The sequence below is a fragment of the Geotrypetes seraphini genome, chromosome 3, assembly GCF_902459505.1.
Source record: "Geotrypetes seraphini chromosome 3, aGeoSer1.1, whole genome shotgun sequence".
Classification (NCBI taxonomy): Eukaryota; Metazoa; Chordata; class Amphibia; order Gymnophiona; family Dermophiidae; genus Geotrypetes; species Geotrypetes seraphini.
In genome coordinates, this window is record NC_047086.1 from 411074001 (window position 1) to 411091862 (window position 17862).

The window sequence follows — 17862 nt, forward strand, 5'->3', positions numbered from 1 at the left end:
CATTGAGGAGAAGGAGGGATTGGACCTCCCTCAGGAGGAGGGGGGTTTGAGTTGAAAGAGAAGCAGACTCTACGGGAGGATTGTCTGGTGGAAGAGTCCTGGAAGTTGAGAGAGTAGCCGTGGCGGATGATGTTGAGGACCCACTGGTCTGATGTGAATGACCTCCCAACGGCTGAGAAAAATGCGGAGCCTGCCTCCGATTGGTTGAGGGAGAGGCAATGAGGGTGGAAGACTGGCTAAGCCCTGGAGAGAGGAGTCAAAAGGGCCTGAGAAGGTTTGGCAGGAGGAAGAGGCTTGGCAGGTTGATTAGACATGTGCACGAGCCTGGTTGTGTTGTTGGCGAGCCCGCCTAGGATTGCTGTGAAGGTGGGTTAAGCGCCTAGCGGAGAACCTGCGTTGGTATGAAGACTGTGGTTTGTAAGGCCGAGCAGGAGGGGGCCTTCTTCTTTGGTTTAATGAGAGTATCCATCTGGTCATCATGGGCGTGATGAGTTTTTGTGTGGTGGTATCCAGAGACTCTCCGAACAATTCGTCTCCCATACATGGGGCGTTGGCTAGTCGGTCCTGATGGTTGACATCCAGATCAGAGACCCTGAGCCAGGCCAGGCGGCGCATGGCCACAGCGATGCAGATGCACGAGAGGTGAGCTCAAAGGAGTCATAGATGGAGCGCACCATAAATTTTCTAAGTTGAAGCAGGCTGGAGATGTGCTGCTGGAATAGTGGAACCTTGTGCTCCGGCATGTACTTTTGCATGGCGGAGGAGTTGCCATACAGATGTTTCAGGTAGAATGAAAAGTGGAAAGAGTAATTGTTTGCCCTGTTGGCAAGCATGGCATTCATGGTAGAGCCGCTTGCCAAACTTGTCCATAGTTTTGCCCTCCCTGCCAGGAGGGGTAGAGGCATAAACACTGGAGCCTTGAGTCTTTTTTAAAGTGGACTCAACCAGGAGAGATTCATGGGGCAGCTGGGGTTTATCAAATCCCGGGATTGGAATAACCCTGTAAAGGCTATCCAGTTTTACGGGGTGCCCCAGGGACAGTTAATGGGTTTTCCCCAATTTTTATAAAAAGTTTCCCGTAGGATGTCATGCACGGGTAACTTCAGGAACTCCTTAGGAGGTTGATCGAAATCTAATGCCTCCAGGAAAGCTTGTGATTTCTTGGAGTCAGATTCCAGAGGCAAAGATAAGGCCCCCGATAACTCCCTGAGGAATTTGAAAAAGAAGTTTGCTCAGGTTTAGATGTGGTATCGGGGGCCGGAGGGCTCTTCGTCCGACGACGATGCATCCTCCTCGGTACCGAGGGGAGATTCTTCCCAGAGGTCCGGGTCTCTGACATCGGTGTGTGCGTGTCGAGAGACTGGAGTGGAAGGCTCGGTATGATGAGCTTTAGACCGAGACTTGCCTGAGCGTACCGAGACGGTACCGGGGTGATGAAGACCTGTGTCTGTCTCGGTCCCGGGAAGAACGGTGGCCGGTCAGGTTCGAGGGAAGACCGGTGTTCCGCTCGGTCCCGAGGAGGGATCGGATGTCGTCAGAGCGACGGCCTCGGCATGGGCATGGATAATGCGGTGCCGAGAGAATGGGCATGGAGGGGTCCATAGGTACCGATGGCGTGGATACCGGTTGGACGGTGTGGGGGCTCGGGCCGGTCTGGTACCGAAAGCAGCGGTGCCAGGATAGAGGGCAAGAGCTGTTTAAGTTGCTGTTGGAGTTGTTCCTGCAACTTATCCTGGAGGATGGCCGCAATGCGGTCATCCAGGGTGGCACCGGAACCACTTTTTTCTGCTTTGGTTCCATGGTGCCGCTCTATACGCTCCGGCGATGAGGAGGCCGATGACGGAGCACTCACCGATATCGGAGCGGAGCGCTTTTTAGTTTCGGCGTGGAGCCGAAAAGGAGCCGGTGTCGCCACCGAGGTGGGAGGGGCGCTCAAGGGAAAGGCTTCTTAGCCGGCTTACCTGGCGCCGGTGGCGCCGATGTAATGTCAGGCGGTGTCGAGGTGGTCGGTGCCGACTTCTGATGGTGCCGGCAGTTGAAGGAGTCGAGTCCATAGTCGGTGCCGGTGCCGAACAGCAGACTTTGCTGAATTTGGCGATTCTTCAAAAGTGCGTTTTTTAAGAGTTGGCACAGCGGGTGCACGAGTCCGCCCGACGCTCCGGTCCCAAACACTGTAAAACAACCAATTGGTGTGGGTCAGTGAGGGAGATCGGGCGTGCACACCGTCTGGCCACTTACTTAAAACCAGGGCTGCGGGGGCATGGAATGGAAACACGGCCGTCCGCAAAATCAAAACCCCGAGGCCTGGATCGTGACAACCAGGCCCCGCCGGGGCAAGGACAAAAAGAAACACGAAACAAAAAGAAAAATATTTTTTTTTTTTTTGGAAATGAAAGAAAAAAGATCCCGAAGGTAAATAAAACGAAAATAATGAACGCGAGCGGGAAGGCAAAAAGAGGATTTCACATCCGGAGTATGAAAATACGCACGTCCTTCTTCGCTCCGCGGGAAACGAAGAAAACTGGGGACCACGCTCTCCTCGTCGGGCGGGAGGCACTTCGCGCACGCGCGGTGCGGCCAACTAGAACTTTCTAGTAAAAAGGTCCGTACCGTGGGCTCCGAATCGGTGACGTCACCCATGCGTAAAGAATATGCTGCCTGCTTGTCTGGATAAACAAAGTTCCAACAGTACTAAGAGAGCCGATCTAGTCTTACCACCCTGCTATGGAGACTGAGACAGACTGGGTCTTGCTAGGGGGAAGCTAGCCTAAATATACAAGTTATGTGCTCTCAGTCTAATCTAATCTAATCCTTAGGTTTGTATACCGCATCATCTCCACATTCGTAGAAAACTCAACTGCGGTTTACAGTAGGGAGAAATAGGAAGGAACTACAACAGAGGGTTAGAGGTAGAATGTGTGAAGAAAATTTAGAGGACTTAGGGATGCCAAGATATAAGAGTTTCCTTGATTCCTAAGTTGGAGGGAGACTTACATTTTTTGAGAAAAGCCAGGTTTTCAGATGTTTGCGGAAAACCTGGAGAGAGCACAAGTTCCAAAGAGGGGAGGTAAGTTGTTCCAGAGCTCAGTGATTTTGAAGTGGAGGGAGGTCCCTAGCTTTCCTGTGTGGGGAAAATGCCTTTTTAGCGAGGGGAAGGATAGTTTTAATTTGTGGGAGGATCTGGTGGTATTAGGGTTTGAGGAATTCCAGAAAGAGGGATAAAGGGAGGGAGGATACCATATAGGATTTTTGAAAGTTAAACAGGGCGCATTTATAGTGGACCCTGGCGATTATCGGAAGCCAGTGGAGCTTGGCCAGGAGCAGGGAGACATGGTCAAATTTACTTTTAGCGAAGATGAGCTTGGCCCGCGGCATTCTGAATCCGTTGCAGTCTGTGGAGGTTTTTCTTAGTTAGGCTTAAGTAGATAGAGTTGCAATAGTCCAATCTGGAGAGGATGATGGATTGGACAAGGAGGGTAAAATGTTTTTGATGGAAACAGGATCTAACTTTCCTCAGCGTGTGAAGACTGAAAAAGCATTTTTTTTTAGCAAGATTGGAGGTGGTCATTGAAGGACAATGTGGAATCAATGATGATGCCCAAGGACCTTGCCTCGAGAACTCAAGCTGCAGAGAGGAGCCAGAGGGTAGTGGGATGGAGGTGGGTAGGTGATCTAGTTTTGGACCGAGCCAAAGAAGTCTTGTTTTGGACTCAATTCAATTTCATTTGCACAGTGTGGGCCCAGTGATCTTCTCGTTGAAAAAAATTGGCTAAGTCATTTGGAGATGGGAGGGTGGGGGAGGGGGAGGGGGAGGAGTCGTTTTTTAGAAGTTAGGTTTCACCAGATGTGGAAGAGTGTACTGTTTTGGTTTTTTGATCTGGAGATTTTATCTCCATAGAAGATCTTCCTAGCTTTTTTTAGTATGGAGTTGTAGGATTTGATGTTTTCTCTCCAGGATTGCCTATCTGAAGGGGATTTCGATTTTTTTCCATCTTCGCTCTAGGGCTCGGCATTTCTGTTTTAATTCCCTGTGGTATGGGAGATACCAGGGGGCCTTGTGAGAGTAGGAGATGGATTTAGTGGCTAGAGGGGCAAGAGCACGGTACGTGGTTTCCGAAAGAGTCACCCAGTTGTGCCAGAATGCGTCTGGGTCCATGAGAGTGGGAAGAGGAGGGAATTTGTTGAGGAACTGGGACCAGAATAGTTCACTAGTGATTTTTTTGCGGTAGGTGATGGAGTTTGAGGCTCGGGTAGGGGTACCAAGGACTGACATGAAGACAGGGATGATACCAAGTCTCAGTCCTGGAGCTCTCTCAGGGCTGCTCCTCTACTCCCCCAAGGCACCTTCGAGCTCCAAGGGAAGCACAGAATCTGCTCCCATACTGATTCCCAGCTCTCTGGCAACTCCTTCCGCAGTCAGATTACTCCCTTCTGATGATGAGGAAACCGCTAGAGAATGACATGGTGGCGGTTACCCGCGGCTAGCCGCGTTTAGCCGCGGGGTAACCCGCCGGAACAGGGAATGAAAAATAACAGTCGCTGCGGGGACGGGGACAAAGCCATTCACCACCCGTGGAGCGGTGAATGGTCTTGTCTCCGCAGTGAGGCATTTAGGATTGCGCGGTCCCCGCAGCCACCGCCCTCCCGTAGCGTTTAGCCAGCTCCCTCCCTCTACCTCACCTTAAATTCTGAGTTTGCCGGCTTCCATTTTCCTGAGTCGCATGCGTTCAAAAAGCCGTGCACGCGCGGCTGCGCGAGTCCATCAAGCTTCTCCTCTGATGCAACCGGAAACAGGAAGTTGCAGGAGAGGAGAAGCTTGATGGACTCGCGCAGCCCCGCGTGCGCATCTTTTTAAACGCGTGCGGCTTGGGGAAAAAGGAAGCCGGCAAACTCAGAATGTAAGGTGAGGTGGAGGGGAGGGAGCTGGCTAAACGCTGCGATTGGTAGGTGGGGGCTGCTAGACCGTGAGATCGCATTTGTTCCCGGCTCATACTAGGAAGGAGGGAGTGAAAGGAAAAAGTATTCTGGTCCAAGGGGATGAAGAGGGAAAGAAAGAAACCCACAGCAGGAAAGAAAGGGGAAGACAGGTAGGTGAGCCAGATGCTGGAAGCAGGGGGGGGAGAAAGAGGGAAAGAACTAGATGGGGTTGAAAAGAAGAGACACGCTGGTATGGAAGAGGAAGATAGGGGAAATCTGGACAGAGGAAGGTAACAGAAAGAGGGGAAATTATGTGCATGGGGCATAGGGATAGAGACATAAAGGGGACATGCCATGGGGATGGTATATGGACACAGAGGGGGGGCAATGGCAGATACATAGGAGAGGTATTAGAAATGGGGAAAATAGGAACACAGAAGCGAGATAGTTTGTGGGAATGGGACAGGGACAGAGCTCGCAGGCTCCTGCGGCTTGCACAAATTACATTGTAACGTGCCACGAAAATAAGAGGGAGGGAGGTAGATAGATAGGCCACGCGAGAGGAGCTGAAGGGTGGTAGAAAGGAACAGATTGTAAAGGAGGGAGGGAAGGGTGGTGGTGGAAAGGAATAGAACAGACATTGAAAGAGGGTAGAGAGGAACAGACCCTGAAGGGAAATGTGGAAGACAGAGTGGGGAGAAGATGCTGGAAGGGAAGAAGACAGACCCCAGACTATGGGGGAGCGGAGGGAAGAAGATGGGTGCTAGACCAATTGGGGGAGGGTAAAGGGAGAGGCACAGTAACAGCAAATGGAAGACGCAGAGAGAAGACACACAGTGGATGGAAGGAATTGAATGAGAAGATGTGGAAAGCAGAAACCAGACAACAAAGGTAGAAAAAAAATTCTATTTATTTATTTATTTTAGGATAAAGTAGTATATTAGTTGTGTTGATAAAAATTTATAAACAAAGCCCTGCAGCTGAACATCTCTTTCTCTAGTTCAGCAGCAGGAACTTTGATTTATAAGAAAGGAATAAGCTAAATATTACAGTACTAAGGCTTATATGGATGCTGCGGGGAGGGTGACGGGGCGGTGAATGGGATGGCAGTGGCGGTGACGGGGCGGTGAATGGGATGGCGGTGATGGGGCGGTGAAGGGAATGGCGGTGACGGAGCGGTGCAGAGGATGGTGGGCCGGGGACAGGGACAGATTTTTTTTCCCCGTGTCATTATCTAGAAACCGCAGAGTGAATCACTCCCCACGGGCTCATCAGTTGCTCTGAGCTTGATCCCATGCCTGGGTCAGAAGGCATAAGTCTCTCTTCCGGGCTCATAGTCGCGTTGAGTTTGAGTAAGGCCGTCTGCGCCTGCTCTGGAACAAACTTATTCATGGTGGAAACAAACTTATTCATGGTGGAAAGGGGAAGTGGAGAGGACTCAGAAGGTTAAGCCCTAACTTTTCCCTTTCTCTTACCCATCGAATTCAAAGTTTTTAGAGCACTCTAGCTCAAGAAAAGTTCCAAAACAGAGTCCTTCACAGCGCTAAGGCTAGCGAGATGCCATCTTGAATAAGCTCCCTTGGGAACCCTTTTTAAAAATTGGTGTTAAGTTGGCTACCTTCCAATCTTCCAGTACCATGCTGGATTTTAAAGATAAATTACAAAATCACTAACAATAGCTCTGCAAGTTCATTTTTTAAATTTTATCAGTACTCTGAGATGTATACCATCATATCCAGGCAATTTGTTACTAGTTAATTGTCAAATTGCCCTATTACATCTTTTAGTGTTAAGTTTCTCTTGCTCATCAGCACTGAATACCATTTCTGGCACCAGTATCTCATCTTTCTTGGTGGAGACCGAAGCAAAGAATTAATTTAATCTTTCTGCTATGGCCTTGTCTTCTCCGAGCACCCCAACTCCCCTCCCTCCTTTTCATTGCTTGGTCATCTACCGGTCCAACTGATTCTTTTCCCGGCTTCTTGCTTTTAATATACCTAAAGTTTTTACTATGTGTTTTTGCTTCCAGCACAATCTCCTTTTCAAGGTCTCTCTTTGCATTCCTTATCCGTGCCTTATACTTGATTTGCCATTCCTTGTGCTGTTTTTCTTATTTTTAGTTGGATCCTTCTTCCACTTTCTGAAGGATTCTTTTTTAGCTCTAATTGCTTCCTTCACTTCACTTTTCAACCATGCTGGCTGCCATTTGGTCTTCCTTCCTCCTTTTTCAATACAAGGAATATATCTAGTTAGGTACCCACACTCTCAAGGATATGTCAGCTTCTCCCAGAGTAAAATAAATTTACCCTGGTTCTTCTTGAACATGGGATGCTTATTTAGGACCAATTTAAACACTGTAGCTTGAAAATAACAACCAAAGGTGAATTGCAGAGAACCAGTTAGGCTTATGTAATCTCCAGGCCCACTCATGTGGACTAAGGACATAACCTCACTCACATCCACATGAGCCCATGGATGACCTTGCAGCCCATAAAGCATAGCATACAGCCAAGCTTATGGACTAAGCTACCTGATATATTCAACTATATTCAATTGTAACCCTACATTCCCTGACTTGTTCCCCCAGTATACATTCTGTTACTTCCCCAGTGTGTAACCGCATCCCCTTGTAAACTGTTCTGAGCTTTTTGGAAGGATGGGATATAAAACTAACTAAATGTCTCTAAGTCTGTCATCTATTTTCGGAGAGAAAAGTTTTACACTGTCTTCCATTTTATGTTAAAACTATCAGCCCTGATATCCCAGAAAGTTCTCAGCCCATGCTATTTATCTACCATTGATTACTACCTGTAGTTCCAACAGATGCTTCCTTTTTCAAGTCTTATGAGTCATAAGGCTCTCTCTCTGCGATAGCTGTACTTGTGCAGAAGTAATAGCTAGAGAATGACACGTTGACTATTACCCACGGCTAGCCATGAGTAACCCACAGGAACGGGGAGGAAAAAAAGACTGGTTGCCGTGGGTATGGGGACAAGGTCATTCACTGTCCCATGAAGCAGTGAAAGGCCTTGTCCCCGTAGTAAAGTATCTGCCATGTTGTCTCCCTTTCTACCCCTCCCAGTCAGCAGCCCCCTCTTGTGATCGCTACACTCACTTCCTCCTGATCGCTGGCAGAAAAAAACCCAACAAACCTGCGACTCTCCTAGGCTGCGTCAGCCCCTTCGCAGCTCCCAGGGTGGGCTCACAAGCCTCTTCAAAGCTTCCTGCAGGCAGGGCTGCTCTGACCAGAACCTTCTTGCCACCAAGTCTCTTCTTTTGATATAACTTTTGGCCAGGAGCTGTGAAGGGGCCAACACAGGCAGGGCTGGCATTTGGGGAGGGCAGACAGGGCAGCTGCCCTGGGCCCCACAGCTCCAGGGGGCCCCGCGGTCCAGGCATAGCTTCCCCTCATCAGGCCATTACCCTCTCTTCCCCTCATCTTCACGGGCACTTTTCAGAGTTTCTCTTTCTGAGGTGTCCAGATGCAGCAACCATTCTCACAAGTCCGTGCAACTACCCCGAAACTTCTCCTCTGATGCACCTTCCTGTTTCCAACTGAGTGGCTCGCGTCAGTGGAGAAGCTTCAGGGCAGTCGAACGGGACTTGTAAGAATGGTTGCCATGTCCGGACATTTTGAAAAGAGAAAACTCAGGAGCCTTCCTTTCAACCATGTTCATATTCAGAAGACCCTGGAAGGCTTCCTAATCCCCTTCAGCTTAAGTCTCCACTGCAACCTCAGAAGTTTTTGGGGTAGAAGACACCCAGTCAATGAATAAAGGAAGTTACTGCTCCTAAAAAGTCACGTAAACCATTCTGAGCTCCCCTGGGAGAATGGTATAACTAACAAACAAATAAATAAAGTCAAATTATTAAAGCATCTTCTTCCTCTTTAAGAGTTAATTCTACCTTTTCTAGAGACACTTGCTTCAGATCTTCGAACACTCAATTGTCAACCAGTCTAAATGGTTTCAGTCTCGGTCTGATACTAGACTGTAAAACAACTCCTTGACCTCTGACCCTGCCCCCACTTCTGTAGGATGTATAATGGCCACAAAGTCAGGGGGGAAAAAAAGTTGAACACTCTCCTCTCCTCCCTTCCCACCCCTGAAAACGTTCCCTTAAGACTTTAGCTTGCTCTCTGTTCTGTTATGAGAACCAAGGAGTCTGAATGCTCCTCCACACCTCCCTGTCACATGCCTGCTGAAAAACATGGGTCCAATAAAGTGGCAAACCAAGCAACAGATTCCAGCAAAAGTACAGAGTCAGCTGCCTTACTGATGCTGTCAGTGGTAACCCAATACTGGCACTTGAGGGAACCCTTTGGTGGAAAGCATACTGTATGCTCCATCACAGATGGAGAAGTTATTATCTACCTCACAGCTGAAGTACTGGCTCCCATTACCCCCACATCTCCGCCTGCAGTCAGCGATCATAGTCTGCCAGCCTCCACCCCCCCCAAGGAATAATTGGGTCCCATGGGGGGGGTTTGTTTGTTTTTTAAAAACTTACAGACTTGCTTGCCTGGGTACCCCGATGATATCTCTCTGTCTAGAAAAGAGGGGAGAGTGGAAGAGGGAACTAACAATATGCTTCCCCTCAGAAGCATGCTTACTCAGACCTGGCAACCTGGTGGCCTTGAAGAGGGAACCAGTCCTGAACCCCTTAACTTCTGCCTTGATTCAGCAAGGAAGCCTCTGAGCAGCTGATATTTTGTGATCCTGCTGTACAATCCAGAAGTATCCTCCATCTGCTGGAGGCAGAGAATATTGACTATCTATCTCAATTGTAACACCTATTACGGTATACCAAATGTTTAGTTTGGAACATAAATTCTTCTCTGCCTCCATTTGTTAATACAGGAATATACAACATATGGTAGAATAATAATGAATTGAGGCTCTGTAGTTTTTTTAACTATATAGCTTGCTTTTGTCACACAAATTATCTGTAGAGAAAAGAGGTGCAAATTTCTGCTGGTCTTTTACTCAATGTATGTGCTTACCTTCCTTTTGACAACTGCAGTAAAGTGCATGCAAGGAAAAACACCAGCCGGTTTTGCATCTACTTGCATGGTTTCTGAATTTCCTTTTATTATCCTGATCATACAGTCACTGATGCAATGATGGGGAGAGTTAACAACCAATCTGCTGAGATCCAGCAGGGAACATAAGATGGACAAGTCATTTGAATTTACATGAACCTCTTGAATAGCTCCTAGAGAAATCAACCCCTCTCCCCATCAACACAATATTCCCAAGACCGCTCTCACTTACCTACAACATACAGGAATGCATCTTTATGCTTGATGTTACAGATGTTTCCAGCAATGCAGGTATACTTTCCAGAATCCTCACTGGTGACATCATAGATCACTAATGAACCGTTAGACATGAGCTGGATCCTGTCAATAAGCCCCACAAAATAAATACAACTAAAATCCATAAAACATCCATAAAACACTTCTTGAAATCGTTAATCTGACAAAAAGCAACCTAATAAAATGCCTGCAGTTCAGTAAGTTTGAATACATCTTCCCATTTATCTCAGAAGAGTCCGATAAAAACCATCTCAGAAGAGTCCGATAAAAACCATCTCAACATGCCAAAATGCCATTCCTTTATTCCAAATGTCCTCTAAATCACAGTTAGTAAATAGAGACATTTGATTTAGCATTAAATCTGAAAAATAATATGAAAACAGTTTTACAGCTTGTGCTTTAGGTTTTCCTAGAAAGTGCAGCAATCAAATTGGCTCAGAATAAAAGCCATGCTGAGTTAGATCAAGCAGTGTTCTCCCTAGGGCCTTTAGATGACCGCCCGGCTGTCATCTCGATCGTGAATCCTGCTGCTGCCCCGGCTGCTCAACACTTTTAAAAAAAACAAAACAAAACCACTCAACGACTTGGAGATTTCCCAGGCTGACTCGGCACAGCCTGAATCGCCGCAGAAAGTGTTTGACTCCTGCCTGACTTTTTTTTTTTTTTTTTTTTAATGTCAGCAAGTGACTTGAACCCATACTCTGGGGCTCTAACGTGTGCATGCTGGTTTCCCTTCTCTTCCTTCCAAAACCGGAAGTTACGTCCCAGGAGGGGGGGGGGGGGGGAGAGAAGAGAAGGGAAGCCGGCACGCATACATTAGAGCCCCGGAGCATGAGTTCGCTACAGGCTAAGGCGGGAGACAGGTCAACGACGGAGGGAAGCTTACAACTTGCTGCTCTTGCTTGCTTCAGGCCATCCTTGCTGCCGGGTCCTGCCTACTTTCTGTTTCCGCGAAGGCAGGACCCGGCAACAAGGAAGGCTTGAAGCAAGCAAGAGCAGCAAGTTGTAAGCTTCCCTCCGTCGCTGACCTATGGAAGATAGTCTGTAGCGACTCTGCCGACAGGTGTGTAAGATGGAAGGGATGGGAAGAGAAGTGCTGCTGCTGCACCCAATTGGGGAGGGGGAGGGGAATGAGAAGGACAGGATACCATAACAGCAATATACTGTACTGTCTTGAAGAAAGATTTGGCCTCTGAAAGCTAATTGAAAAATGGATTAGTCAGAAGGTATAAAGTTATATTAAGGTTTGATCAATTGATAATATTTATATGAAATTTTTGATTGAGGGGGGCATGGCTTGGAAGCGCAGCCGGATGGTCGGGTGAAGATCGAGCTCTGCATATATAAGCTTTATGAAAGTAATTTAAGCCGCTAAAGTAGTTTCATTTTTAGCGATATTTGGAGATTTAAGTCCAAGAATGGCTTTGAGTAAGCTGACAAAAAATGAAGTGGCTGGCACAAGTGGGGGAGGTGCTAAAAGGTAAAAGCTGGAACCTGTGAATCCTGCTAAAGTGCCGTTGCCCAAAGATGATAATGGTGACATCTTTGCTCAGCTGAAACTAATCACAGAAATAGTTTCGGACAACGCGCAAAATTTGAAGGAGGTAAAGGATGAAGTCAAAATTCTCACAGCGCGTATGGAAAAATTTGAATTAAAAGTTGATCAAATGGACAAAAGAATGACAGCAAATGAAATGAAGTTAAAGAAATGCAAATCATACAGAGAAAAAGTGGATGTACTTTCTAAAGAGCTGGAGGATTGCATTAATAGGGGAAAAAGGAACAATTTAAGAATTATTGGGCTCCCTGAGGAAATTTAAAATAATGAAGCAATTTCTTTCCTTGAACATTTTCTTCCTAAGATTCTGCCTCTTAAGTCAAAATATCCTTTGGAATTTGAGAGGGCTCATAGGATCCCAATGAGAAGATCTGGCAAGGATATGAGGCCACGTCCCCTGATTTTCAAACTTCTAAGACATCAGCAAGTCATGGAAATCATAAGGCTTGCAAAGGAAAATAGGAATTTAAAATGTCAGGACTCAAAAATTTGCATTCTGCCAGATTTTGCTAAGTCTACCGCTGATAAGAGGAAAAAACTGCTTGATCTACGACCTCAAATGAGACAGCTTGGGGCTAAATTCGGCTTGATATACCCTGCTATAATGAGGGTTACTTATGCCAATAAAACTTTGAATTTCGAGGATTCTGACAAATTAAAGGAATTTTTGGATGTATGTGAGCAACCGATGAGGTTGGAACATAAGGTTGGAAGGATAAAAGGAATTGCAAGTGACTGTTTATTTGTGTTCAATTTGATTTTTATTTCATATTTGTGAATGATATATAAATACTTATGTGAAATGTGAGGTGGAATTTTTTTTTTTTTTAATTCAACTGAATTAACAGCCCTAGATGCGCAGCAATATTAGTAAACATTCTTTTTGGAATGCTTGGAAAGAAGTTCCGTGATGCTATGCAAATTAGATGTTTTCCCAAGACTTCTAAATTCTATTTTACAAATATATTATACACTTGATTTGATGTTATGAACATGCTCTATATTAATTGCTTTATAAGTTATTGAATGCAAACTGGAAAGCTTTGTAAGCCTATCAGAAAAGGTTTTTCATTTGCTCAAAAATTGATACGTCATAATATCAATTAATATTGAAGCGGGATTCTAAGTTCAATTAATAACAAGGAATCTTTGATTTAGCTATGGACATACTATTGGGCTTCTTAGGAATTATAAATGGAAGATTCAGAAGATTTTTTCTCTTACTTTGTGCCTTGTTTCCAGTGATCCATTGTCATATGGTTGTACTTCAATAGTAGTGGCATAGTTCATCTGTGTGCTGTTACGTACCTAAGAAATATTGTACTAACTAACTAAAGAATTTTATCAGCTTTTAGGCATCGTGATGGAAAGATACAGTGAAATTTACTCTGCCATGAAGACTGAAATTCCTGACTTTATGGATTTGTTACTCAGATTTCTTTTGCAAAGTTTTTGAAAAAGAGTCATACAGGGTTACCTATGATAATGGTTTCTTCCGCAGCCTCACTACTATACTTCCGGGTCAAAGGAAACACGGAAGTAGTGCATTCGTCAAGATTTGAAATAAGTCCAATGGGATTGATCTTTGGCAGCATTGCAGGAAAAGTTAGACACTAATCTATCATGAGATTTTTTTTTTTTTGGGGGGGGGGGTTTGAAGTTTATAGGATTGTGCGATGTTTTTGGTAGTATATCGTGTTTTTAATACATGATTTTGTTTTTGAAGCTACGAGTTTTGTATTATATATAAGGCTGCTTTTATTTTTTGATGATTCCTTTTTAAAATATGTATTGCATAAGCCTTCATATGATTTTGATGGGCGTCTTAATTTATTGCAAAATTGTTTTTCATAAGTCGATTGACTGCTTTTAGATTTACCTTTGTCTTTTGGCTGAGTTTTGTCAGTAGGTCAATTCCGTGATACATAAAATGTGTGCAGCATTTGCTTATTGATTTTTATGTAATGAGTTGGATGGATATTCAGATATGGGATTTTAAAGGTTATTCTTAGCGCAGCTTGGGATTTAGGGTGAAGAATTCTAAATATAGAAGATTTTGATGTGGGATTAGGTATAATTAGTTTTAAAGGATGGTATTAGAATAAAGAGAGAATTAGTTGGGAGGAAGTTGTTGCATTTTCATATAAAGCTTATGATAGTTTATTATTCTCTTGCAAAACAATTCAATTGGTGGGATTCCATTTTTTATTAATTAGTAAAGTATAGCTATGTTAATTATTGGATAATTTGATTCTTAATACTAGTATTTGCAAATGAATTAACTATTAATGTTTAGTTGTTAATGAAAAATATTTTGTTTTTAACTCAATTGTATTCTAGTTGGCTTAATATAATGTTATAATCAGTTTCAATCAATGCTTGTGTAGAGTATTACTTCATCTGATATCAAATGTGCGTTTCCAAGATTTCACTATTTAATGGGGAGGGGATAGGGAGGGTTGGAAATTAAGGGGTAAGGTTCAAGTTCACATTTTTAAATTAAGGAAATTGATGCTCATTTATGAATATTGGGAAAATTTAAATTACTTTTCTTTTTTGGAAAGTTTATTTTTGATTAAAATTAAGGATGGATATTAAAATTTTTTCTCTGAATGTAAATGGCCTCAATCATCAGATTTAAAAAAAAACATTAGCTCTTTTGAAAAAACAGAATGCGGATATCTGCTTTATTCAAGAGACGCATCTGTCTATAATAGAATCTAAAAAATTGGTAGGGGGTTGGGTGAAGCAATGTTTTTTCGCTCCTGCAGTTGGGAAAAAAGCAGGTGTAGCTATTCTTATTAATAAAAAATGTTCAGCTAATTTCAAATTGGTTGGTTCAGATCCTAAAGGAAGATGGGTGCATGTGGATATTGTGACCAGTCAGACACGATGCCTGCCAAGGTCCCTGTTAAGACAGAGGGGAAGTAAAGAAGAAATCCAGGAAGGGAAGTTCCAGGGTCCCTCCTGATCCTGAGCATGGTAATTTCCCAATTGACCCCCAGGGGGAACCCGAAATCTCTGAAAAGTCACTAAGCAGTCAACATCCAGGTCACCACCGGGGGAGCCCAAGAGCTGTGTTGTGGCCTGCTGACTCAGGGCGTCGCCCTGCTCTAGAAAAGCCAGCAGCTTGGGAGAAGCAGACAGGCAAGCAAGGGAGAAGGATCAGGTTCCTCTCCCAGGATGACCCCCCTGGTTCAGGCAGAGGTGATACCAGTATACCTATGGAGGTAGTTGAGGCTGGAGACACTTTGGATCTGCAGGACATTGAGGAAGAAACTCCGATGGATTTTCAAGGGAGCTTGCCTGAGGAGTTCTTTGAGGATCCTGAACCTATGCAGGTTGGACTTACTGCCAGGTGCTAATGATCTTGTTTTTCTGCACTGGGAGTTTTGCTGGGACTTTCTGGTTTGGGAACTCAGCATTTTGGGGTTTAAATTGTTGAAGCTAAGAGTGCTCATTTGGGTGAGGTTTGCTAACACCCTGGGCGGGTATTTTGGAATAGCTGTTTTGAAAAGCTAATTGTAAGGCAAACCTGGGACACTCTTGTTTGACCCAGCAGGGCTCATTATTCTGCTGGAGGCTTCTAATTGATATCTGCAAGCAGTGCACAGAGCAGTGCAAGGACTTCATTAGTAATTCTCTGTTTGGGAGCAGTTGAAGAGCACAATCTGGCCGTATGCTTTAAGGAGAGCCAGAGCTCAAGAATCTTGTTTTTTCCTCTGGTGGAAAGAAGGAAAAACTTGAACCTTTTATTTTTCTCTTTTGTTATGTGGCTGTGGTTTTTGCTGCTATGGGACAAAACTGATTATCTATTTTTGTTTGCCATTCTTAGCGGGAGCAGGGCTAAGCACCCCAGGGCGTGGGAGTGAACTCTGCCCCTCCCCCTCGCCTTTGCACCGCTGAGCCAGTTGGAAGGCTCAGCGGGAACGGACCAGCAGTTTGAATCTGCTCCACAGCCCTTTCAGCTCTCCACCAGCCTTTCCTGGACCTTTCCACCTCCCAACTTGAACCGGGAGCAGCAAAAACAGAGCGGGAGCAGAGCTAAGCACCCCCAGGGCGTGGGAGCAAACTCCGCCCCTCCCCCTCGCCTTTGCACTGCTGAGCCAGTTGGAAGGCTCAGCGGGAACGGAACGGCAGTTTGAATCTGCCCCACAGCTTTTACCACTCTTCCTCCCTTTGACATTCTAACTCCTCCAAACCAACTCCACAGCAGTGTTTAATCCCTTCAAAATCTACCACTTCATCAAGTCTCTCTACAACACCCTCTTGAAAACTCATACTCTCTCCTATCAAAAATCTACTCAAAACCAACAACCGAACCTCTCCATCTCCAAATCCTCCCCCTGCCACCAAAATGAAATTAATACCACATATACACACCCAGGTCATTCTAATGATAATCCTTCTCATAACCAGCTGGAAGACAGTAGCAAACAACATACTTATCACACCCACCAGCTCAATCACAAACAAAATCCACCACCATAACAGAAACACCCCAACAGTTAGAAACCCAAACCACCAAACCAACATCCAACAACCAATCACCCTAACATGGAGAAGAAGATAAACTCACCCCAAGACCAAGCATCCACATCCCTCTAAATCACTCATCTACCCTGCAATAACACAAAATTATCATGCAGAAACCACCACACTAACATGTGCCTATTTAAACATCAGAGCCATAGGACCAAAAACAGAACACATAAAAAACTGGATAAAAAATGAAAATCTAGACTGCCTCTTCCTCACAGAAACCTAGCTAACCTCAGACACAGATCCCAGAATAACAGAAGTATGCCCTCAGGGATACAAAATAACTGTGACCTGCAGAGAGAAAAAAAGAGGAGGAGAACTAGCAATCTTAATCAAAGACTCCTTAAATCTAAAGATACTTGAAAAAACCTCCACCCCACACATGGACCTCCTTGCACCACACTAAAAAAACTCACTAATCTGCATGCTCTGTTACATAACACCAGGAAACTGGACCACAGCAAGACCTGAATTCGAAAACTTCATATACCAAAACTCATTAACAGCAGAATACAACCTTATCCTTGGAGATCTAAACCTACATCTCGAAGACCAAGCATCCAAACCAGTAGAAAACTGTCTATCATTCCTCAATGCCTTATCATTCCAAATTTTAAACCCACAAATCACTCATGATAAAGGACACCAACTGGACATCGCAGCCTTCATGACTCACCAATTCTCCACCCCAGAAATTCAAACATCTAATGGAATCTGGTCCCTTCACTCTGGTTAGACCACTACACATACACATTTAACATCAACTGGACCAAAACCAAAACCACAACAAATTCCAAAAAAATAACCTACACCTCACGCCAACACATTGAACCCACTAAATTCTGGACAAAAATAGATGAAACCATCCAGGACTGCGACCCCAAGGACTTTATCTCACACTGGAGCAACTTGAGCACAAAAAGTCCTTGATGAACTGGCCCCATTACAAACAAAAACTAGAACCAGCAGAAGATCTGACCAATGGTTTGACAGCGAACTACTCCTACTTAAAAGATAGTGCAGACAACTTGAAAGAAAATGGAGAAAAAATAACCCAGACCAAAACAAGTAAAATCGGATAAAGTAACATCTGAACCTTGGTCCAACGCCTACCTTCAGATAACCTTCCCCCAAATTACCCACCTTAACACCTTCCAATTAAACACATACCATAAATAGATTGTAACCTACCCTCTCTAACTGCATTCCATATGTATTTTTCATACAGTTCTTCACTGTCAGTTTAATTTCCATCCTATAAGTTCACATAGAATTTTTCTTTTTTCAACCATCTTTATTTTCTCTTCTTTATTAATTTCCAGGTACTTTAGTTAGATTGTGAGCCTTCGGGACAGTAAGGGAATTTTTTAAGTACCTTCTTACTTCTCATTTATAATCTTAATGTATATTTTCTTCAAACCGCTTAGAACCTAACGGATGTAGCGGTATATAAGAAATAAATTACATTACAAATTACATTACATTATCCCCTACTCTATTCAACCTATATACTGCCTCCCTCGGAACA

General features: G+C 44.6%; 1 protein-coding gene across 1 annotated transcript in view; it reads right to left on the reverse strand.

Annotated features, from left to right (window-relative positions):
* The window catches only part of PTK7 (protein tyrosine kinase 7 (inactive)), a 373613-nt gene that overhangs the window by 137635 nt on the left and 218116 nt on the right, over positions 1-17862 (reverse strand). Inside the window, 1 exon segment of the mRNA XM_033937683.1 lies at positions 10191-10318. Within this exon segment, the coding sequence (XP_033793574.1) occupies positions 10191-10318 (128 nt within the window).